The sequence below is a fragment of the Somniosus microcephalus genome, chromosome 12, assembly GCF_052327205.1.
Source record: "Somniosus microcephalus isolate GS21.2 chromosome 12, FLI_Smic_1.0, whole genome shotgun sequence".
NCBI classification, from domain to species: domain Eukaryota; kingdom Metazoa; phylum Chordata; class Chondrichthyes; order Squaliformes; family Somniosidae; genus Somniosus; species Somniosus microcephalus.
Window position 1 is genome coordinate 165105667 of NC_140998.1, and position 27671 is coordinate 165133337.

Here is a 27671-nt window from a genome sequence, read left to right on the forward strand (position 1 = left end):
ATTCCAGATCTTAGGGCCCAGGCAGCAGATGGCACGGCCGCCAATGGTGGAGCGATTAAAATTGGGGGTGCTCGAGGCCAGAATTGGAGGAACGCAGACATCTCGGAGAGTTGTCGGGCTGGAGGAGGTTACAGAGACGGGGAGGGGCGAGGCCATGGAGGGATTTGAACACAAGGGATAGTAGCACAAATTATTTGTCTTAAGGACAGAAATAATGACAAGGTTGGACGATTCATGATTTTCAGGAGGAAAAGTCGGGTGAGAAGGCAGCTGAAGCCCTGGAGGTGAAGTTATTTGGCCAGGTCCCACCTATTGAAAAGATGGATGCGTCCCTCTCCACATTGAGTCATTGCGAGTAGTTTTACCAGGTGGTAATTTAATTAATAGTTTATTAAATAAATCTGGAATCAAAAGCTAGTTCCAGTAATGGTGACATGAAACTATTGGATTGTTGTAAAAACCCGTCTGGTTCACTAATGTCTTTTAGGGAAGGAAATCTGCTGTCCTTACCCGGTCTGGCCTATATGTGACTCCAGACCCACAGCAATGTGGTTGACTCTTAACTGCCCTCTGAAATGGCCTAGCAAGTCACTCAGTTGTACTCAGTCGTTACGAAAAACCAAATTAAGAATAAAACCGCATGGACCTTGGCACAGGCTACAGACACGACAACGGCACACCCAGCCCAGTCAACCCTGCAAACTCCTCCTCACAAACATCTGGGGACTTGTGCCAAAATTGGAGAGCTGTCCCACAGACTAGTCAAGTAACAGCCTGACATAGTCATCCTCACAGAATCATACCTTTCAGCCAATGTCCCAAACTCCTCCATCAACATCCCTGGGTATGTCCTGTCCCACCGGCAGCACAGTGGTATACAGTCGGGAGGGAGTGGCCCTGGGAGTCCTCAACATTGATTTTGGACCCCATGAAGTCCCATGGCTTCAGGTCAATCATGGGCAAGGAAACTGTCTGCTGATTACCACCTACCCTCAGCTGATGAATCAGTACTGCTCCATGTTGAACACCACTTGGAAGAAGCACTGAGAGTAGCAAGGGCACAGAATGTACCCTGGGTGGGGGACTTCAATGTCCATCACCAAGAGTGGCTCGGTAGCACCACTACTGGCCGAGTCCTGAAGGACATAGTTGCCAGACTGGGCCTGCGACAGGTGTTGAGAGAACCAAACACGAGGGAAAAATTTACTTGACCTCGTCCTCACCAATCTATCTGTCGCAGATGCACCTGTCCATGACAGCTTTGGTAGCAGTGACCACTGCACAATTATTGTGGAGACGGTCCCGTCTTCACACTGAGGGCACCCTCCATTGTGTTGTGTGGCACGACCACCGTGCTAAATGGGATAGATTTGGAACAGTTCTAGCAGCTCAAAACTAGGCATCCATGAGGTGCTGTGGGCCATCAGCAGCAGCAGAATTTTACTCCACCACAATCTAACCTCATGGCCTGGCATATCCCTCACTCTACCATTACCATCAAGCCAGGGGACCAACCCTGGTTCAATAAGGAGTGTAGAAATGCATGCCAGGAACAGCACCAGCCGTACCTAAAAATGAGGTGCCAACCTGGGGAAGCTGCAACACAGGACTACATGCATTCTAAAAAGCGGAAGCAGCATGCTGTAGACAGGGCTAAGTGATCCCACAATCAACAAGAGCAGCAGGCGCATGGGAACACCATCACCTGTAAGTTCCCCTCCAAGTCACACAGCATCCTGTCTTGGAAGTATATCGCCGTTCCTTCATCATCGCTAGGTCAAAATCCTGGAACTCCCTCCCTGCCAGCACTGGGAGTACCTTCACCACATGGACTGCAGCGGTTCAAGAAGGATGGGCAATAAATGCTGGCGTTGCCAGTGACGCCCACATCCCATGAACGAATAAAAAAAAATCTCGAGTGCTTGCGTGTTTTGCTTCTACCAGTCTTTCCTTAAAATGTATATTTTTTATGCTGTAAACCATAACGTCTCCAAGGTTTTTCCCCTCTCCTGCAGGTCCTGACTTCCACTGGCATTGCATATCTTGTCTAAATGGGAATTCTTCATCTCCGAACTTAGGCAAAGAGTATTGGGCTATTTTATCACAAGGAGTGTCACAGTCAAGTCCAGTCGTGCCACCGCCTGATGTCTATTTCCACCACTTTCCACCAGCAATTGGGGGCAGGAACACTGAATGAATGGTTTCACCCCCAACCATCTGCCCCCCCAAACCCAGGAGTACTGAAGCTAACTGTAGCATCCCATTGACCATTCTGCTTGAGATCAGGAAGCTCAGTACAAATTAAAGCTCCTGTTGGCACTCCTGATCGAAAAATATTTGTTTATTATTGTAATCAATGTTGTAAACCCCAGATTATAAATCACCCCCGGTGCCAACTGCTCACCTCATATTCTTTTCAAACAATTTCTGTTTTGCTTTAGAAAACTATTGTACCTTCCTCCTTTTGCCCCAGTTCCCCATTTGCCCTTTCTCAGAGCTGTTGGTCTTGGAAGTACAAGGTTATCTGTAGCAGGAAATTTCTTCACAACTTTCTGAAGGTAAGACAGGTAGATAAGGTAGCAGGACAGGATACTTTCCTTTATTAGCCGTAGCATAGAATATAAGAGCAGGGAGGTTATGCTAGAACTGTATAAAACACTAGTTAGGCCACAGCCAGAGTACGGTGTACAGTTCTGTTCACCACATTGCAGGAAAGAGTGTTTGCACTAGAGAGGGTACACAGGAAATTTACGAGGACGTTGCCAGGACTGGAGAATTTTAGCTATGAGGAAAGCTTGGATAGGTTGGGGTTGTTTTCTTTGGAACAGAGGAGGCTGAGGGGAAACTTAATTGTGGTGTATAAAATTATGAGGGGTCTAGATAGAGTGGATAGGAAGGACCTATTTCCCCTAGCAGAGAGGTCAATAACCAGGGAGCATAGATTTAAAGTAATTGGTAGAAGGATTAGAGGGGAGTTGAGGAGAACTTTTTTCACCCAGAGGGTGGTGGGGGTCTAGAACTCATTGCCTGAAAGGGAGGTAGAGGCAGAAACCCTCATCACATTTAAAAAGTACTTGGATATGCACTTGAGGTGCCATAAACTGCGAAGCTACAGACCAAGAGTTGGAAAATGTGATTAGGCTGGATAGCTCGTTTTCGGCCGGCACGGACACAATGGGCCGAATGGCCTCCTGTGTCATAAATTTCTATGATTCTATAATTCACTTGGTTTTGTAACTATCCAAACTCAACACAAGTGTTCTCTTGGAAATGGAGTCAGGTATTCTTGGGCTGTCTGATAACAGACTGGTGCTACAAATGCTTTGCTCAATTATTTTTGCAAATGCTGCAGCTACTAGAGCAGGTCAGAGGCTGGGTATTCTACAGTGAGTGACTCACCAAAGCCTCTTCACTACCTACAAGGCACAAGCCAGGAGTGTGGTGGAATGCTCTCCTCTTGCCTGGATGGGTGCAGCTGCAACAACACTCAAGAAGTTCCAGGATAAAACAGTCCGCTTGATTGGCACCCCATCCATTAGCTTAAACATCCACTCCCTCCACCACCGGCGAGTCATGGCTGCAGTGTGTACCATCTACAGGATGCACTACAACTCGCCAAGGCTTCTTTGGCAGTATTTCCCAAAACTGTGACCTCTACCACCTAGAAGATTATATGGACAGCAGACGCATGGGAACACCACCACCTCCAAGTCACACACCATCTCAACTTGAACATATATCACTGTTCCTTTATCGTCGCTGGGTCAAAATCCTGGAACTCCCTAACAGCACTGTGGGAGCACCTTCACCACATGGACTGCAGCGGTTCAAGAAGAAGGCTCACCACCTTCTCAAGGGCAATTAGGGACTGCCAATAAATGCCAGCCTTGCCACTGATACCCACATCCCAGAATGAATTTTTAAAAATTCTGACGCAAGACCTCTCGAGAGCCTGTTGTGTGGCATATCAGCCATTTTGAGGGATAATCAAGAATTATTGGATATATTGCTTGCCTTGAATTTTGAAGCCATTTGATTAAAGATGGAGGAGTCATTTTTTTTGGCAGTTGTGACGGGGATACCCTGAAAAGTAACAATCTCAGTGGACACAACAGTTCTAACCCTACTCATACTAGTTGTAAATGCCTATCTGAGAAACACTTCTTTTGATGTGTGATTTTATTTTTTGTGTATGTAGAGGTGAGGGATGTTGGTGCTGGGGAATAGAATGCTTTTTGCTCCAGGCTCTTGCCACCTTTCAGGGCATAGTTAGAGAGAGTGCTCTGCCACTGACCATCTGCCTCGGTCCTAACCAAGGTAGAGCACCGCCTAATGCACTAGTCTGACCAGGGGGTCAGCCGCAGCTCAGTGGCGCACTCCTGATTCTGAGTCAGAAGGTCGTGGGTTCAAGTCCAGAGATTTGAGTATATAATCTAGGCTGACACTCCCAAGGTGCCACCTTTCAGATGAGACATTAAGTTAACGCCCTGTCTGCCCTCTCGGGTGCACATAAAAGATTTCACTGCACTATTGGTAGAAATGCAGGGGTGTTTTCCCGGAGTTCTGGCCAACATTTATCCCTCAACCAACATCACTAGAAAACAGATTATCTGGTCATTTAACTCATTGCTGTTTGTGGGACCTTTGTGCAAATTGGCTGCAGCATTTCCCACATTACAACAGTGACTACACTTAAAAATAAAAAAAGACTTCATTGGCTGTAAAGCGCTACAGAAATGCAAGTTCTTTTCCTTTTTTTAGTGTGGCATTTTTCGATTTCTTACACTGGATGCTCAGTTGAGTGAGATTGGCAGTTCTGTGTGGGAGGTCCAAGCCCACTAGGGGCTGGGTCAAGATTGGCCAAACTCATTTTGCCTCGGATCCTTGCCGTCAGCAGGCCGAGACTTTCATTCCATCGGTTTGATGGCTGGAGATCCCCACAGGTCCCAGAAGTGAAAGACCAGTGTCCAAACCACCAATTCCCAGAGTGCTCTTTGTGCAAACATGTAACTAAAGCTCATAATGGCACAGTAGTGATATTGGGAGAAAACAAAGACCTGTGTGGTTTTATCTCATTTTATCTGCAGTTTGCCAACAATATTACTACTTTAAACAAGTAAAAATCAGTTGGTACAAAAAAGGAAAATGTGCCGAGTTCTCCCAATGTAAAGCATTCCTTCCCTTGTTTTTCAGAAAGTTGTCCCTTTCAACAAACTGCGTTGAAAAGATAGCAAATTTGAATGGACTAAGTAAGTGTATGTCTTTTATTAATGTTTTCTTTCAAGGGCTTTTATTTTCAGTTATATTGCTTCCAGGTTTAGGAGAACGATGTTCGTGTATCGCTCTCCCTCGCTGGGCTCTATTTTTATATGGACATCGACAGCGAGCAAATATGCAGCGTTGGTTCCATTTACATTTTAGTACATGGCTCCCTGATCCCTATAAGCAGAATCATAGATGCACATCCTCGACTGTCTGTGATACCATCCACTGGCTTAAACATCAAACACCAGTGTACTGTAGCTGCAGTGTGTACTATCTATAGGATGCATTGCAGTAAGATTAGGTATGGTAGTGTAGGAGTTATGTTACTGGACTAGTAATCCAGGGAACTGGACTATTAATCCAGCAAACGTGAGTTCAAATCCCACCATAGCTATTTGAGAATTTGAATTCAGTTGCAAAAAATCTGGAAATAAAAAGCTGATATCGGTAAAAGTGACCATGAAACTGTTGGATTGTCGTAAAAACCCAACTGGTTCACGAATGCCCTTTTAGGGAAGGAAACCTGCCGTCCTTACCCAGTCTGGCCTTTATGTGACTCCAGTCCCACACCAACATGGCTAACTCTTAATTGCCCTCTGAAGTGGCCGAGCAAGCCACTCAGCTGCATCAAACAACCACTGCAGTGGTTCAAGAAGGCGGCCCACCACCACCTTCTCGGGCAACTAGGGATGAGCAATAAATGTCAGCCTTTCCAGCGACGCCCACATCCTAAGAATGAATTTCCTTTTAAAAATTGCTACGGCTTCTTCGGCAACACCTCCCAAACCTGTGACCTCCAGCATCTAGAAGGACAAGGGCAGTAGGTGTATAGGAACACCATCACCTGCAGGTTCCCCTCCAAGTCACACACCTAACTTGGACATATATCGCCGTTCCTTCATTGTCATTGGGTCAAAATCCTGGAACTCCCTCCCTAACAGCACTGTGGGAGCACCTTCACCACACGGACTGCAGCGGTTCAAGTAGAAGGCGGCTCACCACCACCTTCTCAAGGGCAACTAGGGAAGGGCAATAAATGCTGGCCTTGCCAGTGACGCCCACATCCCGAGAATGGGAGCTGGGCTAGTTTAACACCATGTGGGGTGTAAAAGATGAAGGGGGACCTAGTCTCCCTCCGATAATTGCACCTGGTGTGAAAGCACCTAAAGAGGGCTCTTTTACTCTCTCAAAGAAATGTACTGTTAAAATCTGTAATAGCAATGGTCCACAATTATGTGAGCTGATAAATCCGTACAAATATTTAACTAGGTGCTTGAGCCTTGGGCTCAGTTAGTGACACCTAACTGAAGGTGCTCTCCACATTGCTGTTCATTCCGCCCGGGGAGAGACGGACTGCTCCCAGCAGCGAACTCAGCAAGTGGCTCGTGCAACACTCAGGATCGGAGTGGGCCAAGGCTGCCGTTTTGTGTGTCGCTGGGCTCATCCTTATTTTGTAATTCATCTTCAGGGGATGATTACCAGATTTAACCCTAAATTCAGAAGCATCAACTCTGTTCAGAATTGTGAGGGCTGTAACATAGGGATACGGTAGCATAGTCGTTATGTTACTGGACTAGTAATCCAGTAGACCTGGATTAATCATCCAGAGTTCAAATCCCACCACGGCAGTGGGGGAATTTAAATTCAATTAAATCAATAAATCTGGAATCAAAAGCTAGTATCAGTAATGGTGACCATGAAACTATCAGATTGTTGTAAAAAAACTCATCTGGTTCACTAATGTCCTTTAGGGAAGGAAATCTGCCGTCCTTACCTGGTCTGGCTGATGTGTGACTCCAGATGTTATCTCAATCGCTTGAGGGGGTTGGAGAGGAATTTTCCAGAGTAGTTTTACCCTATTGGCCCTGGATTTTCCTCTGTTATTTCCCCCTCTCCCAGGCGATTACATGGCTGTGAAGTGTTAGGAAGTGTCTAGATATGATGCTCCAGCCATCATGAGTATGGGGCAGGCTTGATGGACCAGCTGGTCTTTTCCTGCACATCAATTTTTTATGTTATTTAAAAGTGAAATGTTGTCCCTGCAGCGGGTAGTCAAAACTGCCCAACGCATTACCGGCACCCGGCTACCGACCATAGAGCACATATACCAGAAACGCTGTTTACGGAGGTCATGGTCCATCATCAAAGACCCTACCCACCCCAGCCACAGTCTGTTCGCCCTCCTGCCATTTGGGAGACGCTACAGATGCATTCGCACCCGTACGACCAGATTTAGGAACAGCTTCTTTCCCAGGGCTGTCATCCTACTGAACTCCACAAATAAACTCTAAAGCCTGCACATCTGCCAATGCACTTTATTATGGTTATGTTTATGTTATGTATTACAAGCCAAATGTATGTTGAATGTTTAAATGTCTTAATCTAAATGTACACTCTCGGGAGCCGCAAGCCTACATTTCGTTGTACTGCACTTGTGCACTAACAATGACAATAAAGTTGATTATGATTATGATTTTTCTCATGTTTTCCAGAGAAGTTAAGAATTCTATCGCTAGGAAGGAACAACATAAAGAATTTAAATGGTCTGGTACGTTAATATAGTTTCACTCTCAGGTCCTAAACTTCGCTATTGAAAGCTTCACTTAATTCCCCGATGGTTCAGTGAGTTTAGTCAATGAGTGACTGAGCCACACAGACCAGGAAGATCTGCGGTTTAATTTCTGAGTCAGCTGATCTGCGATGGGGCAGCGAGGAGCTTGTTGGATTTCGGAATGGCCTGTAAATGGAACCCGTCAGCTGATAACCAGTGACCTTAGTTGTGGCTGTGGTGAGAGTTTTATTCATGGCATTTTATTTACTGTTATATCAATGCATATGTCAACACTTCTTCTCACTTACACTTAAGTTGTCCATCCCACGTTTGTCACACATTGAAGGTTGAGGGGTGATCTGATCGAGGTGTTTAAAAATTATAAAAGGATTCGATAGTATAGATACAGAGAAACTATTTCCTCTGGCGGGGGAGTCGAGAACAAGGGGCACAATCTTAAAATTAGAGCCAGGCCATTTTGGAGTGAAATCAGGAAGTACTTTTTCACACAAAGGCTGGTGGAAATCTGGAACACTCTTTCCCCCAAAATGCTGTGGATGCTGAGGGACAATTGAAAATTTCAAAACTGAGTTCCACATTTCCACTACCCTTTGTGTGAAAAAATACTTCCTGACATCACCCTGGCTCTAATTTTAAGACAGTTCCCCCTTGTTCTGGACTCCCCCACCAGAGGAAATAGTTTTTCTCTATCGAGCCTATTAAATCCTTTAATCCTCTTAAACATTTCAATCAGATCACCCATAATCTTCTATCCTCGGGAATACAAGCCTGGTCTATGCAACCTGTCTTCATAATTTAACCCTGTTAGCCCTGGTGAATCTGCGCTGCAAGGCCAGTATATCCTTCCTGAGGTGTGGTTCCCAGAACTGAAGGCAGTGCTCCAGATGGGGTCTGAGCAGAGCTCTGTATAACTGGAACGGAATTCCACCCTTTGTATCCCAGCCCTCTTGAGATGAAGGCCAACATTCCATCAGCCTTTTTAATTACTTTTTGTACCTGTCCACTTGTTTTTAATCATTTCTGTCCATACTTTGACTTGCCAATTAGCAGTCTGTGTGCAATGACGTGTCTGCCTGCCTATTGCTCAATCTGACTTTCACATCTTTTTGCGTATAATACACAAATAACTGTGTGTTAAACTAGTGGTAGAAAGAAACCAACCACAATGCCAGAGACTCTGTGAAAATCTGCTGCTGTAATCAGTTTTACTTTCTGCAGGAGGCAGTAGGGGAGACGCTGGAAGAGTTGTGGATTTCGTATAACTTAATCGAGAAGCTTAAAGGAATTCATGCCATGAAGAAGCTACGTGTACTGTACATGTCGAACAACCTAGTGAAGGATTGGGGTATGCTCCATTTTTAAAAATGACTTGCATTTATATAGCGCCTTTCACAACCTCAGAACGTCCCAAAACACCTTACAGCCAATGAGGTACTTTTGAAGTGTAGTCACTATTGTAATGTAGGAAACGCGACAGCCAATTCACCCACAGCAAGATCCCACAAACAGCAATGTGATAATGGCTAGATAATCTGTTTTTAAGTGCTGGCTGTGGGATAATTATCGGCCAGGACACCGGGGAAAACTTCTGCTCTTCTTCGAAATAGTGCCATGGGATCTTTTACATTCATCTGAGTGCAGATGGGGCCTCGGTTTAACATCTCATCCGAAAGACGGCACCTCCAGCAGTGCAGTGCTCCCTCTACTGCACTGGAGTGTCAGCCTAGATTATGGGCTCAAGTCTCTGGAATTTGACATGGACCCACAACCTTCTGACTCCGAGGCGAAAGTAATATCACTGAGCCACGACCGACACCTTTTTTGTGACTTATTGTTAAAGCTTGCTGACTGCAGTAATGTGCCTATTCTGAGGCTCTGTTGAGTGCTGGGTTGTTCGGCACATTGCAGCCCGCCACACAGTGAGTTCCCAACCTTAACACAGATCACAAGAGGTGACAAGTGGAGGCAATCTCCCTCGTCACAGGGAGATTGACTGGAGCCTCCCGAAACAAGCACTCTACTCGGAGCTCCGGCACGGCAAGAGAGCCCCAGATGGGCAGAGGAAATGCTTCAAGGACACCCTCAAAGCCTCCTTGAAAAAGTGTAACATCCCCACCGACACCTGGGAATCCCTGGCCCAAGACCGCACAAAGTGGAGAAGCATCCGGGAAGGCGCCGAACACCTCGCGTCTCTTCGCCGGGAGCAAGCAGAAGTCAAGCGCAGACAGCGCAAGGAGCGCATGTCAACCCAAGCACCTCACCCACCCGCCCTTCAACCACCGTCTGCCCCACCTGTGACAGAGACTGTAGGTCCCGCATTGGGCTCATCAGTCACCTGCGAACTCATTTTTAATGTGGAAACAAGTCATCCTTGGTTCCGAGGGACTGCCTAAGAGAGAGAAAAGAGTGGCCAGTTGTGGACCAGCGTTATTAGAGAGCTGGTATTGCGACTTTTAAAGCTGTCCACATCAGGAATGCGATGGGCCCGGGACTAAAGTGGCCAACTCTTTCAAAGAGCCGGCACGGGCACGATGGGCCGAATGGCCTCCTTCTGTGCTGTAAGATTCTTTGAGACTTGTGATCATAGAGTGAGACAGGTCACATATCCATTTTAAACATATTTTTAATTTTTAGGAGTGAAGAGATCCAATCAGCTAGAATTTAAAATCCAAATGAGCGGGATTTGACAGGCCTGCACTTTGTCTAGGAAACAGCAGGGTAGGATGAACACTGGGAAAACCCTGAAAGAAAGAACGTGTGTTTCTATAGTGCCCCTCATGATCTTGGGGTGTCCCGAAGCGCTTTACAGCTAATGAAGTACTTTTGAAGTGTAGTCGCTGTTGTAATGTGGGAAACGCGGCAGCTAATTTGCGCACAGCAAGCTCCCACAGACAGCAATGTGATAATGACCAGATAATCTGTTTTAGTGAAGTTGGTTGAGGGATAAATATTGGCCAGGACATCAAGGAGAACTCTCTTGCTCTTCTTTGAAGTAGTGCCATGGGATCTTTTATGTCTACCTGAGAGGACAGACAGGGCCTCGGTTTAACGTCTCATCCGAAAGACAGCAATGGGAGTGTCAGCCTAGAATTTGTGCTCAAGTCTCTGGAGTGGGTCTTGAACCCACGACCTTCTGACCCCGGCGAGCGTGCTACCAACTGAGCCACGGCTGACATCGTTGCAACGCAGTTCTGAAACGCCTCTCGAGAGAAACTACCCGACCCGCTGAGCGTCTCCAGCACGTTCCATTTGGGTTTCATCAATATTAAAGCAGAGGCAGCTGTAAATAATACTTCAATGGGCCGCGCCAGGATTTACAGATGTGAAGGGAGCAAGGGAAGAAAATAAAAGGGAAAGGAAGCTGCATGGCTCCACCACTATTTTGATAACGTTACTGGTGGGGTGGCAGAATCGACCTAATTCAGCCTTGAGCTGCTCTATAATGCAGTGATCACCTTCCAATAATGAATTTCTCGAGTCTTTCTACATTTATTCGATACCAGACTAATGCAACCCGAAGGTGTCAAATTCTTCCTATCAGTAATTTTGCTGGAATAAAATGTGGTCCATGTACAGAATGAGGAATCCTGTTTGAATTCCACCCCTTAGAGCTTTGATGATCTATTTTGATGCTTTTGCTTGTAGTATTTTTGACCCCTCATTAATATTCCACCTCTATGACTCAGGGCCGCTAATCTGTCAATCCCGGGTGTCTGCCCTATCGTGCCACAGTCAATACTTGCACACCCCTCAGAGATGTAATCTCCCATCGCATGCATGAGAGATTATGTCACTATGAACTCATTTGCCCCCTCACTGACAAAGAAACCACTTGGCGTTTATATAGTGCTTTGTGTCCTCAGGAGATCCCAAAATGTCCCATCCCAGTTGACCCTGCAAAGTCCTCCTCACTAACATCTGGAGATTTGTGCCAAAATTGGGGGAGCTGTCCCACAGACTAGTCAAGTAAGAGCCTGACATAGTCATACTCACAGGATCATATCTTTCAGCCAATGTCCCAGACTCGTCCACCATCCCTAGGTATGTCCTGTTCCACCGGCAGGACAGACCAACCCGAGGTGGCGGCACAGTGGCATACAGCTGGGAGGGAGTGGTCCTTGGAGTCCTCAACATTGATTCCGGACCACATGAAGTCTCATGGCATCAGTTTAAGCATGGGCAAGGAAACCTCCTGCTGATTACTGCCCTCCCTCAGCTGATGAATCAGTACTCCTCCATGTTGAACACCACTTGGAAGAAGCACTGAGGGCAGCAAGGGCACAGAATGTACTCTGGGTGGGGACTTCAGTGTCCATCACCACAACTGACCGAGCTGGCCAAGTCCTGAATGACATAGTTGACAGACTGGGCTTACGGCAGGCAGTGGGAGAACCACTGCGAGGGCAAAACCTACTTGACCTGTTCCTCGCCATTCTACCTGTCGTAGATGCATCTGTCCATGACAGTATTGGTAGCAGTGACCACCGCACAGTTATTGTGGAGACGAAGTCCTGTCTTTACACTGAGGACACCCTCCATTGTGTTGTGTGGCACTACCACCATGCTAAATGGGATAGATTCAGAATAGATCTAGCAGCTCAAAACTGGGCATCTATGAGGCGCTGTAGGCCATCAGCAGCAGAATTGTATTCCACCACAATCTGTAACCTCATAGCCTGGCATATCCCTCACTCAACCATTACCATCAAGCCAGGTGACCAACCGTGGTTCAATGAGGAGTGTAGAAGAGCAAGCCAGGAGCAGCAATAGGTTAATCTGAAAATGAGGTGCCAACCTGGTGAAGCTGCAACACAGGACTACATGCATGCTAAACAGCGGAAGCAGCATGCTACAGACAGAGCTAAGCAATCCCACAATCAACAGATCAGATCAAAGCTCTGCAGTCCTGTTACATTCAGTCATGAATGGTGGTGGACAATTAAACAACTAACAGGAGGAGGAGGCTCCATGAATATCCCAATCCTCAACAATGGCAGAGCCCAGCACGTGAGTGCAAAAGACAAGCTAAACTGTTCGTAGCCATCTTCAGCCAGAAGTGCCGAGTGGATGATCCATCTCGGCCTCCATCTGAGGTCCCCACCATTACAGAAGCCAGTCTACAGCCAATTCGATTCACTCCACGTGATATCAGTAAACAGCTGAGCGCATTGGATGCAGCAAAGGCTAAGGGCCCCGACAATATCCCGGCTATCGTGCTGAAGACTTGTGCTCCAGAACTAGCCGTGCCTCTAGCCAAGCTGTTGTAGTACAGCTACAGCACTAGCATCTACCCAACAATGTGGAAAACTGCCCAGGTATGTCCTGTCCACAAAAAGCAGGATAAAACCAATCTGGCCAATTACTGCTCCATCAGCCTACTCTCATTCATCAGCAAAGTAATGGAAGGTGTCGTCAACAGTGCTATCAAGTGCCACTTACTCACCAATAACCTGTTAACCGATGCCCAGTTTGCATTCTGCCAGGACCACTCGGCTCCAGACCGCATTACAGCCTTGGTCCAAACATGGACAAAATAGCTAAATTCCAGAGGTGAAGTGAGTGTGACTACCCTTGACCTCATGGTACCAAGGAGCCCTAGTAAAATTGAAGTCAATGGGAATCGGGCGGATAACTCTCCCTGGCTGGAGTCATACCTAGCACAAAGGAAGATGGTTGTAGTTGTTGGAGGCCAATCATCTCAGCCCCAGGACAGCGCTGCAGGAGTTACTCAGGGCAATGTCCTAGGCCCAATCATCTTTAGCTGCTTCATCAGTCACCTTCCCTCTATCATAAGGTCAGAAGTGGGGATGTTCGCTCATGATTGCACAATGTTCAGTTCATTTGGCAATTCCTCAGATAACGAAGCAGTCCGTGTCTGCATGCAGTAAGACCTGGACAAAATCCACGCTTGGGCTGATAAGTGGCAAGTAACATTCGTGCCACACAAGTACCAGGCAATTACCATCGCCAACAAGAGAGAGACTAACCACCTCCCCATGACATTCAATGGCATTACCATCGTCAAATCCCCCACCATCAACATCCTAGGGGTCATCATTGAGCAGAAACTTAACTGGACCAGCTACATAAACACTGTGGCTACAAGAGCAGGCCAGAAGCTGCTTATTCTGCGATGAGTGACTCGCTACCTGACTCCTCATAAGCCTTTCCACCATCTAAAAGGCACCAGTCAAGAATGTGATGGAATACTCTCCAATTGCCTTGATGAGCGCAGCTCCAACAACACTCAGGAAACTTGACACCATCCAGGACAAAGCAGCCCACTTGATCGGCAGCCCATCCACCACCTTAAACATTCACTCCCGCCACCACTGGCGTACCGTGGCTGCAGTGTGTACCATCTACAAGATGCACTGCAGCAACTCACCAAGGCTTCTTCGGCAGCACCTCCCAAACCCATGACCCCTAACTCCTAGAAGGACAAGGGCAGCAGGTGCATGGGAACACCACTATCTGCAAGTACCCCTCCAAGTCACACACCATCCTGACTTGGACATATATTGGTGTTTCATCATCGCTGGGTCAAAATCAGGCAACTCCCTCCCTAACAGCACTGTGGGAATACCTTCACCAAACAGACTGCAGCGGTTCAACAAGGTTGCTCACCAACACCTTCTCGAGGGCAATTAGCAAAGGGCAATAAATGCTGGCCTTGCCAGCGACGCCCACATCCCATGAATGAATTTTTAAAAAGCTAGAGAGAAACTGTTTCCTCTGGGGGAGTCCAGAACAAGCACCACCTTAAAATTAGAGCTAGACCATTCAGGGTGATGTCAGGAAGCACATCTTCACAGAAAGGGTAGTGGAAATCTCCCCCAAAAAGTGGTTGAGGCTAGGGGTTAATTGAAAATTTCAAAACTGAGTTTGATAAATTTTGGTAGGTAAGGATATTAAGGGATATGGAACAAAGGCAGGTAGATGGTGTTAAGATGCAGATCAGCCATGATCTAAATAAATGACAGAGCAGGCTCGAGGGACTGAACGCCCTCCTTGTTCTCCCTGGTTTCCTGGCCAATATTTATCCCTTAACCAACATGACTAAAACAGATTATCTTGTCAATTATCTCATTGCTGTTTGTGGGACCTTGCTGTGTGCAAACTGGCTGCCACGTTTCCTACATTAACACAGTGACTATACTTCAAAAGTAATGAATTGGCTACAAAGCGCTTTGGGACATCCTGAGGTTGTGAAAGACGCTATATAAATACAAGTTCTTTCTTTCAGAGAACATCAGGCCAGGCCCTCCTGGTGCATTTCTAGCACTCAAACTTAGCATCAAATCCTCCCCTTGCCCATAGCTTGTGCATCTAGCAGCAGCAGAGGGGTGTTAAATCTCTCCTTTCGTTACATTTTCCACCCAGTGATGTGAGCAAGCAGTGTGCAGTGCAGCCTGTTGCCTCATGTCGAATCACTTTGGATCCTTAACATATTTAGCAGCCCTCTCTGGGCAGCATGCCAGTTCCTATCTCATAGGGGCTTCCCTGTGGTGCAATCCTTCATTTTACAGCCGCAATCTGATTAATCGTGTCAATCGCTGTCCCCGTGGTGTATTCAAAAGTATATTCTCATATTCACAGGATCGAATGGAATATCAGCTGTTGTACCCCTGAATCTTGTGTAGAAATTACATCAAGGGTGGCAATTCCCAGTGTTTCATTCAATTAAATAATGGCTTTAAGTTATGTCTCTGACTCGCTGTCTCTGACTCACGCACTGCCTCCCTTCCACTCTCTATCTCTCTGCCTCCCCCTCTCTTTCTCTGCCCCATCCTCTCTGCCTTTCTCTCTATCTGTTTGCCTCTCTCTCTCTGCCTTCCCCTCTCTCTCTCCCTTCCCCTCTCTCAATTCAATTCAATTCAATTCAAATCGCTTTATTGGCATGACAAGTTACATCTTATGTTGCCAAAGCATTGGAAAGCATTCATGTTTGTTCACAAAAATACAGATCTATCCATACAGTGTATAAACAGATATATCCGAGTGTATAAATATACTTTCATATAATTTATATATACTCTTATCTTAACTTTAGTGGTTGTCCCTCTGTTTATGGCAAGCTGTAACATAGTGTGCCGCCAGTGTTATGCAACTTCTCTCTTCCCCTAGTAGGTATGGGAGTTTTTGGTCGTCATTCAATTTTCTGAATTCCGGGCATATTTTTGTAAATTTTGGGTAGAAATTCTCCCTTATGCCCTGATATTTTCTACAAGCTGTGAGGAAGTGCATCTCTGTCTCCACCATTCCCTGACTGCAGTGAGAGCATATCCTGTCCTCCCTTGGTAGCCGGGTCTGTCTGTGTCTACCTTTTTCGATCCCTTCTCTCCCTTCCCCCTCTCTCTCCCTTCCCCTCTCTCTCTCCCTTCCCCTCTCTCTCTCCCTTCCCCTCTCTCTCCCCTTCCCCTCTCTCTCTCCCTTCCCCTCTCTCCCTTCCCCTCTCTCTCTCCCTTCCCCTCTCTCTCCTTTCCCCTCTCTCCCTTCCCCTCTCTCTCCCCTTCCCCCCTCTCTCTCCCTTCCCCTCTCTCTCCCTTCCCCTCTCTCTCTCTCCCTTCCCCTCTCTCTCCCCTTCCCCTCTCTCTCCCCTTCCCCTCTCTCTCCCCTTCCCCTCTCTCTCTCCCTTCCCCTCTCTCCCTTCCCCTCTCTCTCTCCCTTCCCCTCTCTCCCTTCCCCTCTCTCTCTCCCTCCCTTCCCCCTCTCTCCCTTCCCCTCTCTCTCTCCCTTCCCCTCTCTCTCTCCCTTCCCCTCTCTCTCTCTGCCTTCCCCTCTCTCGCCCCCTTCCCCTCTCTCTCTCCCTTCCCCTCTCTCCCTTCCCCTCTCTCTCTCCCTTCCCCTCTCTCTCCCTTCCCCTCTCGCTCTCTGCCTTCCCCTCTCTCTCTCCCTTCCCCTCTCTCTCCCCCTCTCGCTCTCTGCCTTCCCCTCTCTCTCCCCCTTCCCCTCTCTCTCTCCCTTCCCCTCTCTCTCTCCCTTCCCCTCTCTCTCTCTGCCTTCCCCTCTCTCTCCCTTCCCCTCTCTCTCTCCCTTCCCCTCTCTCCCTTCCCCTCTCTCTCTCCCTTCCCCTCTCTCTCTCTGCCTTCCCCTCTCTCTCTCCCTTCCCCTCTCTCTCCCTTCCCCTCTCTCTGCCTTCCCCTCTCTCTGCCTTCCCCCCTCTCTGCCTTCCCCTCTCTCTGCCTTCCCCTCTCTCTCTCCCTTCCCCTCTCTCTGCCTTCCCCTCTCTCTCCCTTCCCCTCTCTCTCTCTTCCCCTCTCTCTCTCCCTTCCTCTCTCTCTCTCCCTTCCCCTCTCCCTCCCTTACCCCCTCTCTCTCCCTTCCCCTCTCTCCCTTCCCCTCTCTCTCTCCCTTCCTCTCTCTCTCTCCCTTCCCCTCTCCCTCCCTTACCCCCTCTCTCTCCCTTCCCCTCTCTCCCTTCCCCTCTCTCTCTCCCTTCCCCTCTCTCTCTCCCTTCCTCTCTCTCTCTCCCTTCCCCTCTCCCTCCCTTCCCCCCTCTCTCTCCCTTCCCCTCTCTCTCTCCCTTCCCCTCTCTCTCTCCCTTCCTCTCTCTCTCTCCCTCCCCCTCTCCCTCCCTTCCCCCCTCTCTCTCCCTTCCCCTCTCCCTCCCTTCCCCCCTCTCTCTCCCTTCCCCTCTCCCTCCCTTACCCCCTCTCGCTCCCTTCCCTCTCTCCCTTCCCCCTCTCTCTCCCTTCCCCTCTCTCTCTCCCTTCCCCTCTCTCTCTCCCTTCCTCTCTCTCTCTCCCTTCCTCTCTCCCTTCCTCTCTCTCTCTCCCTTCCCCTCTCTGTCCCCTTCCTCTCTCTCTCCCTTCCTCTCTCTCTTCCTCTCTCTCTCCCTTCCCCTCTCTCCCTTCCTCTCTCTCTCCCTTCCCCTCTCTCTCTCTCTCCCTACCTCTCTCTCTCCCTTCCCCTCTCTCCCCCTTCCTCTCTCTCCCTTCCTCTCTCTCTCTCCCTCCCTTCCCCTCTCTCCCTTCCTCTCCCTCTCTCCCTTCCTCTCTCTCCCTTCCTCTCTCTCCCTTCCTCTCTCTCTCCCTTCCTCTCTCTCTCCCTTCCCCTCTCTCCCCCCCTTCCTCTCTCTCTCCCTTCCTCTCTCTCTCTCCCTCCCTTCCCCTCTCTCTCCCTTCCCCTCTCTCTCTCCCTTCCACTCTCTCTCTCTCTCTCCCTCTCTCTCTCCCTTCCTCTCTCTCCCCTCTCTCTCTCTGCCTCTCTCCCTCCCTCCCTGCCTCTCGCTGTCTCTTGCTGAGGTTTGACTGTATTCTTCTTTTAACTTTTAGCTGAGTTCAGTAAGCTGGCCGATCTTCCTAAACTGGTCGACCTCGTCTTTGTAGGGAACCCTATTGAAGAGAAGTACTCATCCGAAGGCAGCTGGGTGGATGAAGCAACAAAGAGGCTCACTAGGCTGAAAAAGTTGGACGGTATGTTAATTTTGCCCGTTACTTCTGTTGTAGAGATGAACAATCCCAGCACTCACTCATACGCACACAAGAACTAGTCACCTCCTGCGGTAATGTGGATCAATACACTTTTAATCTGAATCCTGTCGCAGTCCAGTAAAAATGATGAGTGAAGTTATAAAATGTTAACAGCCATCACACATCAAATGATTTGATCAACAACTACTTGCAATTATATAGCGCCTTTAACGTAGTAAAACGTCCCAAGGCGTTTCACAGGAGTGTACTCAGACAAAATTTGACAATATTAGGACAGGCAATCAAAAGGATGTTTACCAGGATGTTACCAGGGTTGAGGGACTTCAGTTATGAGGAGAGATTTTCAAAAGGCCTTCGATAAGGGTACCCAATAATAAGCCGATGGAAAGGTCAGTGAATGCGGAGTCAGAGGACAAGTAGCAGAATGGATTGTTGGCTGGCTTCCAAGACAGAAAGCAGAGAGTAGGGGTAAAAGCTAGCTATTCACAGTGGCAGAAGGTGGGTAGTGGTGTTCCACAAGGATCAGTGCTGGGCTCACTGTTGCTCACAATTTATATTTACAATTTAGATTTGGAAGCAAAAACACAATTTCTAAATTTGCAGATGACTCAAAATTGGGGGGGATAGTCAATACTGAGGAGGACTGCAACAAATTACAGGAGGACATTAATAAACTTGCAGGATGGGCATATAATCGGCAAATGAAGTTCAACATAGCTAAATGTGAGGTATTACATTTTGGTAGGAAGCATAGGGAGGTCACTTATTACTTGGAGGGTGCGAGTCTAGGTGGGGTAGAGGAACAAAGGGATCTCGGAGGACAAATACACACATCACTAAAAGTTGCAACACAGGATAACAAGGCCATAAAAAAAGCAAACCAAGCACTCGGTTTAGTTCTAGAGGTATAGAATTGCAAAGTAGGGAAGTTATGCTAAACCTGTATCGAACCTTGGTTAGACCACAATTAGAGTACTGCGTACAGTTCTGGTCGCCATATTATAAAAAGGATATAGAGGCACTGGAGAGGGTGCAGAGAAGATTTACAAGGATGATACCAGAAATGCGAGGGTATACATATCAGGAAAGGATGAACAGGCTGGGCCTCTTTTCTCTTGAAAAAAGAAGGCTGAGGGGTGACCTAATAGAGGACATTAAAATTATGAAAGGTTTTGATAGAGTGGATACAGAGAGAATGTTTCCACTTGTGGGGAAGAGCAAAACTAGAGGTCATCAATATAAGATAGTTACCAAGAAATCCAATAGGGAATTCAGAAGAAACTTCTTTACCCAAAGAGTGTTGAGAATGAGGAACTCACTACCACAGGGAGTGGTTGAAGCGAATAATATAGATGCATTTAAGGGGCGACTAGCCAAGCATATGAGGGAAAAGGGAATAGAGGGTTCTGCTGATAGAGTTAGATGAGGAAAGACGGGAGGAGGCTCGAGTGGAGCATAAATGCTGCAAGGACTGGTTGGGCCGAATGGCCTGTTTCTGTGCCGTATAGAGTCATAGAGTCATAGAGTCATACAGCACGGATAGAGGCCCTTCGGCCCATCGTGTCCGCGCCGGCCATCAAGCCCTGTCTAATCTAAACCCATATTCCAGCATTTGGCCCGTAGCCTTGTATGCTATGGCATTTCAAGTGCACATCCAAATGCTTCTTAAATGTTGTGAGGGTTTCTGCCTCCACAACCCTTTCAGGCAGTGAGTTCCAGACTCCAACCACCCTCTGGGTGAAAAAGTTCTTTCTCAAATCCCCTCTAAACCTCCCGCCCTTTACCTTGAATCTATGCCCCCTAGTTATCGACCCCTCTACTAAGGGAAAAAGCTCCTCAGCATCCATCCTATCTATGCCCCTCATAATTTTGTACACCTCAATCATGTCCCCCCTCAGCCTCCTCAGCTCCAAGGAAAACAAACCCAACCTGCCCAGTCTCTCTTCATAGCTGAAGCGCTCCAGCCCTGGTAACATCCTGGTGAACCTCCTCTGCACCCTCTCTAACGCGATCACATCCTTCCTGTAGTGTGGCGACCAGAACTGCACACAATATTCCAGCTGTGGCCTAACCAGTGTTTTATACAGCTCCATCATAACCTCCTTGCTCTTATATTCAATGCCTCGGCTAATGAAGGCAAGTATCCCATATGCCTTTTTTACCACCTTATCCACCTGTTCCGCCGCCTTCAGGGATCTGTGTACTTGCACACCCAGATCCCTCTGACCCTCCGTCTTGCCTAGGGTCTTTCCATTCATTGTGTATTCCTTTGCCTTGTTAGTCCCCCCAAAGTGCATCACCTCGCACTTTTCCGGGTTAAATTCCATTTGCCACTGTTCCGCCCATCTGACCAACCCATCTATATCGTCCTGCAGACTGAGGCTACCCTCCTCGCTATTTACCACCCTACCAATTTTTGTATCATCCGCGAACTTACTGATCATACCCTTTACATTCATATCCAAGTCATTAATGTAGACCACAAACAGCAAGGGACCCAGCACCAATCCCTGTGGTACCCCACTGGCCACAGGCTTCCAGTCACAAAAACAACCTTCGACCATCACCCTCTGCCTTCTGCCACTAAGCCAGTTTTGTATCCAATGTGCCAAGGCACCCTGGATTCCATGGGCTCTTACCTTCTTGACCAGTCTCCTGTGCGGGACTTTATCGAAGGCCTTACTGAAATCCATGTATACCACATCCACTGCGTTACCCTCATCCACACACCTAGTCACCCCCTCAAAAAATTCAATCAAATTAGTCAGACATGATCTTCCCTTGACAAAGCCATGTTGACTATCCCTGATTAATCCTTGCCTCTCCAAGTGGAGACACATTTTGTCCCTCAGGATTTTTTCCAATAATTTTCCTACCACTGATGTTAGGCTCACTGGCCTGTAGTTCCCCGGTTTTTCCCTACTACCCTTCTTGAATAATGGTACTACATTAGCGGTTCTCCAGTCCTCTGGCACATCCCCTGTGGCCAGAGAGGTCCTGAATATATGTGTTAGAGCCCCCGCAATCTCCTCCTTTGCCTCACACAGCAGCCTGGGATACATTTCATCCGGGCCTGGGGATTTATCCATTTTTAGGCCAGCTAAAACCGCCAATACCTCCCCCCGCTCGATGTTAATATGTTCGAGCATATCACAGTCCCCCCGCCCTATTTCTATGTCTACATCGTCCTTCTCCATAGTGAAAACAGACGCAAAAAATTCATTCAGAACCCCTCCTACATCTTCCGGCTCCACACACAGATTGCCACTTTTGTCCCTAATGGGCCCTATTTTTTCCCTAGTTATCCTCTTACCCTTAATATACTTATAAAACATCTTCGGATTTTCCTTTATTTTGCTTGCCAGTGTTATTTCATGGCCCCTCCTTGATCTCCTAATTTCTTTTTTAAGTATCCCCCTGCACTTTTTGTACTCCTCTAGGGCTTCCTCCGTCTTTAGCCTTTTGTATCTACCAAAAGCCCTCCTTTTTTTCCTAATCCATTCCCGTATATCCCCTGACATCCAAGGTTCCCTGTGGTTTTTGGAACCACCCTTGACCTTTACGGGAACATGTTGCCATTGTATGTTCTCAATCTCCCTTCTGAAAGCCTCCCATTGCTCCGATGCGGATTTTCCTACAAGTAGCTGATCCCAGTCCATTTTGGCCAGATCCTGCCTTATCCTATTAAAATCGGCCTTCCCCCAATTTAGAACCTTTATTTCCGGCCCATCCCTGTCCTTTTCCATGGCCACCTTAAATCTTACCATATTATGGTCACTATCACCAAAGTGCTCACCTACTAGCACTTTTTCCACTTGGCCGGCCACATTCCCGAGAATTAGGTCCAGTACCGCCCCCTCTCTTGTAGGACTTTCTACATGCTGGCTCAAAAAGCTCTCCTGGATGCACTTTAAGAATTCTACACCCTCTGAGCCTTTCACACTCTGACTATCCCAGTTAATATTGGGGAAGTTGAAATCCCCCATTATTATTACCCTATTATTTGCACATTTCTCTGAGATTTGCCTACATATCTGTTCCTCTATCTCCCCCTGACTGTTTGGAGGCCTATAGTACACTCCCAGCAAAGTGCTTGCCCCCTTTTTGTTTTTAAGCTCCACCCATATGGCCTCATTAGAGGACCCTGCTAATATATCATCCCTCCTTACTGCAGTAATTGACTCCTTAATTAATATTGCGACACCCCCTCCTCTTATACCTCCCCCTCTGTCTCGCCTGAAGATTCTGTACCCCGGAATATTGAGCTGCCAGTCTTGCCCTTCCCTCAACCATGTCTCCGTGATAGCAACAATATCATACTCCCATGTGTTTATCAACACCTTCAGTTCATCCACCTTATTCGCAAGACTCCTTGCATTAAAATAGATGCCATCCAGCCTTGCACTTATATATTTGCCCTGTCTACCAAGCTGACTTGTTTTTTTCTCTATAATTGGCAGCACATCCCCCCCTATTTCAGCTCCCCTCTGTATCCCATCCCCCTGCCAAGTTAGTTTAAACCCCCCCCAATAGTGCTAGCAAACCTCCCCGCAAGGATATTTGTCCCGCTCTGGTTCAGGTGCAACCCGTCCGACTTGTACAAGTCCCACCTTTCCCAGAAGCAGGCCCAGTGATCCAGGAAAGTAAAACCCTCCCCCCTACACCAACTCTTTAGCCACGCATTCATCTGCTCTATCCTCCCATTCCTATACTTACTAGCACGTGGCACTGGGAGTAATCCAGAGATTACAACCTTTGAGGTCCTGCTCTTTAATCTGTTACCTAGCTCCCTAAATTCTTGATGCAGGACCTCATCCCTCTTTTTACCTATGTCGTTGGTACCAATGTGGACCACGACCATTGCCTGTTCACCCTCCCCCTCCAGAATGCCCTGCAGCCGCTCAGTGACATCCTTGACCCTGGCACCAGGGAGGCAACAAACCATCCTGGATTCACGTCTACGGCCACAGAAACGCCTATCTGTTCCCCTTACTATAGAATCCCCTACCACTATTGCTCTCCCACTCTTTTTCCCCCCTTCCTGGGCAGCAGGAGCACCCCCAGTGCCAGGAAGTTGGCTGCTGCTGCCTTCCCCTGGTGAGTCATCCCCCTCAACAGTATCCAAAGCGGTATACTTGTTTGAAAGGGGGATGCCCGCAGGGGTTCCCTGCACTACCTGCCTGCCTTTGTTGCTCCGCCTGATGGTCACCCCCTGTGCCGCCCTGCCCTGAGGCGTGAACAACTCGCTAAACGTGCTATCCACGAGCCTCTCAGCATCGCGCATGCTCCAAAATTCATCCACCTGCAGCTCGAGCGCCGCAATGCGGTCTGCAAGTAGCTGCAGCTGGATGCATTTCCCGCACACATGGTCGTCAGGGACACTGGCAGCTTCCCTGATTTCCCACATGGAGCAAGAGGAGCAGAACACGGGTCTGAGCTCTCCTCCCATGACTTACTCCTTTAATTAATTTAAAAATTTATTCAATACCCCAGTTACAGGTATACTCTAGGGCGCTTTATTTACCAACTGTCCCCACTACACCACAGAAGTGTAACACCACAGAATTCAAGCTTGTATTGAAAAGAGAGAAATACTCACCAACCAATCACTTACCTGCTCCCTGGTGACGTCACACTTGGATTACTTTTTACCTCTCTCCTCTGCTGTTGATTTGGTACGCCTCTGCCTTGGCGCCGGTTTTTATACCGGGCTCACCTCCGCTGCTGCTGCTCTCCCCCGAACTGGTCGGGCCTCTGCCTTGGCGCCGGTTTTTATACCGGGCTCACCTCCGCTGCTGCTGCTCTCCCCCGAACTGGTCGGGCCTCTGCCTTGGCGCCGGTTTTTATACCGGGCTCACCTCCGCTGCTGCTGCTCTCCCCCGAACTGGTCGGGCCTCTGCCTTGTATATCCTATGTAATCCTATGTAAAGTTCGGACTGTTCTCCTTGGAACAGAGAAGGTTAAGAGATGACCTAATGGAGGTTTTCAAGATGATTAGAGGTTTTGATAGAGTAGATAGAGAAAAACTATTCCCCCAGGCAAGTGGGTCAATAACTAGAGGTCATGGATTCAAAATCATTGGGAAAAGATCTGGAGGGGCGATGAGGAGAAATTGTTTCACTGAGTTGTCAGGATCTGGAACACTCGACCTGAAAAGGTGATGGAAGCTGATTCCATAAATAATTTTAAAAGGGAGTTGGACGGGTACTGGAGGATGAGCAACTTACAGGGTTACGGACAAAAAGTGGGGATGTGGGACTGAGCACAACTGCTCTTTCAAAGAGCCAGCACAGGCACGATGGGCCGAATGGCCTCCTTCTGTGCTGTACGTTTCTATGAATCTATTCTAGAATCTATTGGTCAAAGAGGTAGTTTCTGAGGAGCGCCTTAAAGGAGGAGCGAGAGGTGAAGAGATTTAGGGAGGGAATTCCAGAGCTCGAGGCCCAGGCAGCTGAAGGCACGGCCGCCAATGGTGCAGTGATTAAAATCAGGGATGCTCAAGAAGCCGGAATTATAGGTGTCAAATTTGTCTAAGACTCCTGTGAAACGCCTTGGGACCTTTTACTACATTAAAAACACGAAACAAGTGCAAGTTGTTGTTGTTGAACGCAGAGATCTCGGAGGATTGTAGGGATGGAGGAGTTTACAGAGATAGGGAGGGGGCAAGGCCGGGGAGTGATTTGAAAACAAGGATGAGAACTTTAAAATCGAGGTGTTGCCGGACTGGGAGCCAATGTAGGTCAGCGAGTACAGGGGTGATGGGTGAACGGGACTTGGTTCGAGTTAGGATACGACAGCAGAGTTTTGGATGAGCTCAAGTTTATGGAACATAAGAACATAAGAAATAGGAGCAGGAGTGGGCCATACGGCCCCTCGAGCCTGCTCCGCCATTCAATAAGATCATGGCTGATCTTCGACCTCAACGCCACTTTCCCGCCCGATCTCCATATCCCTTGATTCCCCTAGAGTCCAAAAATCGATCGATCTCAGCCTTGAATATACTCGAGGACTCAGCATCCACAGCCCTCTGGAGCAGAGAATTCCAAAGATTCACAAACCTCTGAGTGAAGAAATTCCTCCTCATTTCGGTCTTAAATGGCCGACCCCTTATCCTGAGACTATGCCCCCTAGTTCTAGACTCTCCAGCCAGGGGAAACAACCTCTCAGCATCTACCCTGTCAATCCCCTTCAGAATCTTATATGTTTCAATGAGATCACCTCTCATTCTTCTAAACTCCAGAGAGTATAGGCCCATTCTACACAATCTCTCATCATAGGACAGCCCTCCCATCCCAGGAATCAACCTAGTGAACCTTCGTTGCACCGCCTCCAAGGCAAGTATATCCTTTTCCTTATATAAGGAGACCAAAACTGTGCACAGTACTCCAGGTGTGGTCTCACCAAGGCCCTGTACAATTGTAGCAAGACTTCCTTACTCTTATACTCCAACCCCCTTTCAATAAAGGCCAACATGCCATTTGCCTTCCTTATTGCTTGCTGTACCTGCATGCTAGCTTTCTGTGTTTCTTGCACGAGGACACCCAAATCTCTCTGAACACCAACATTTGAAAAGTTTCTCACCATTTAAAAAATATTCTGTTTTTCTATTCTTCCTACCAAAGTAAATAACCTCACATTTCCCTACATTATACTCCATCTGCCACCTTACTGCCCACTCACTTAGTCTATCTATATCCCTTTGCAGATTCTTTGTGTTTTCTTCACAGCTTACTGCCCCATCTAGCTTTGTATCATCAGAAAACTTGGATACATTACACTCGGTCCTTTCATCTAGGTCATTAATATAGATTGTAAATAGCTGAGGCCCCAACACTGATCCTTGCGGCATCCCACTAGTTACAGCCTGCCAACCTGAAAAAGATCCGTTTATCCCTACTCTCTATTTTCTGTCCATTAACCAATCCTCTATCCATGCTACTATATTACCCCAACCCCATGAGCCCTTATCTTGTGTAATAACCTTTTATGTGGCACCTTATCGAATGCGGTTGGATCACTTTTCCCTTGGAGTTTTTGTTTCTCAATGGAATGTATTTTTGTTGAGAATCTACCTTAGCCAACTCGCCCCTCATACCTATGTAATTGGTTTTTTTAAGTTTAAGACTCTAGTTTCGGACTTAGGCAAGTCACTTTCAGAATTAATGTGAAATTCTATCATATTATGATCACTCTGCTCCAGAGGATCCTTTACTATGAGATTGCTAATTAACCCTGTCTCATTACACAATACAAGATCTAAAATAGCCTGTTGCCTGGTTGATTCCATGACATATTGTTCTAGGAAACTGTGCCAAATGCATTCCATGAACTCGTCCTCCAGGCTACCTTTGCCAATTTGATTTTCCAGTCTATATGAAGATTAAAGTCCCCCAAGATTATTGCATTACCTTTGTTGCAAGCCCCAACTATTTCTTGATTAATATTCTGTCCAACAGTATAGCTACTGTTAGGGGACCTAAATACTACTCCTACCAGTGTTTTCTGCCCCTTGTTATTCCTTATCTCCACCATGGAAGATGCAAGGAGTGAGGCTGGCCAGGAGAATACCAACTGAGAGCTAAGTAAGTCAGATCTTTACACAGTGGATATCTGAGCGGTGAGGCAGTACACACTGATGCACACTGCCACACAGTGGTGGAGTCTGATTCGGGGATTTCCCTTTCTGACAAGCTCGGCTGTATGTAAGGGGAGGGAACTCTCAGCCAAGGGCTGGGTCGCAGCAAATGAGATAATTTCATGACTTCAAGCAAGTGGATTTCGACACATCAGTGAGAATAGTTCAGACCACAGAATACTGTGCACAGTTCTGGCCTCCATATTATAAAAAGATTGAGAGGCACTGAAGAAGGTGCAAGCAAGATTTACAAAGATGATACCAGAACTGAGAGGTTATAACTATCAGGAAAGGTTGAACAGGCTGGGGCTCTTTTCCTCTAGAAAAGAGACGGTTGAGGGGTGCCCTGATAGAGGTCTTAAAATGATGACAGGATTCGATAGGGTCGACGTAAAGAAGATGTTTTCACTTGTGGGGGAGTCCAAAACTAGGGGTCATATAAATAGTCACTAATAAATTCAATAAGGAATTCAGGAGAAACTTGTCCTGTTTCTGTGCTGTATATTCTATGTAATTCTACGTAGTTTGCAGTTTTTGGAAAGGGCCCTGTTTTCTATAATGTGCGTGCTGCGTACAGACAACAAGAGAAGTGTCCCACATAACCAAATACAAAGGGCAAGGTGTCAGCTGTGGTTCAGTTGTTATCACTCTCGCCTATGAATCGGAAGGTCGTGGGTTCAAGTCCCACTCCCAGAGACTTGAGCACACGATCTAGGCTGACACTCCAGTGCAGTGCTGAGGGAGTGCTGCACTGTCGAAGGTG

The 27671-nt window shown here is 47.4% G+C and overlaps 1 protein-coding gene across 2 annotated transcripts in view; it reads left to right on the plus strand.

Moving 5' to 3' along the window:
- Positions 1 to 221: 221 nt before the first annotated feature.
- dnal1 (dynein, axonemal, light chain 1) overlaps positions 222 to 27671 on the plus strand; it is a 28597-nt gene continuing 1147 nt past the window's right edge. Inside the window, exons 1-5 of one of the 2 annotated variants that reach the window (XM_086003779.1) lie at positions 222 to 355; positions 5194 to 5249; positions 7758 to 7813; positions 9056 to 9182; positions 18169 to 18255. In XM_086003779.1, the coding sequence (XP_085859905.1) occupies positions 321 to 355; positions 5194 to 5249; positions 7758 to 7813; positions 9056 to 9182; positions 18169 to 18255 (361 nt within the window). In that variant the 5' untranslated portion in view covers positions 222 to 320. Of the gene's footprint in view, positions 356 to 5193; positions 5250 to 7757; positions 7814 to 9055; positions 9183 to 18114; positions 18256 to 27671 lie in introns of both variants that reach the window. The other variant, XM_086003780.1, reaches the window with a different exon arrangement.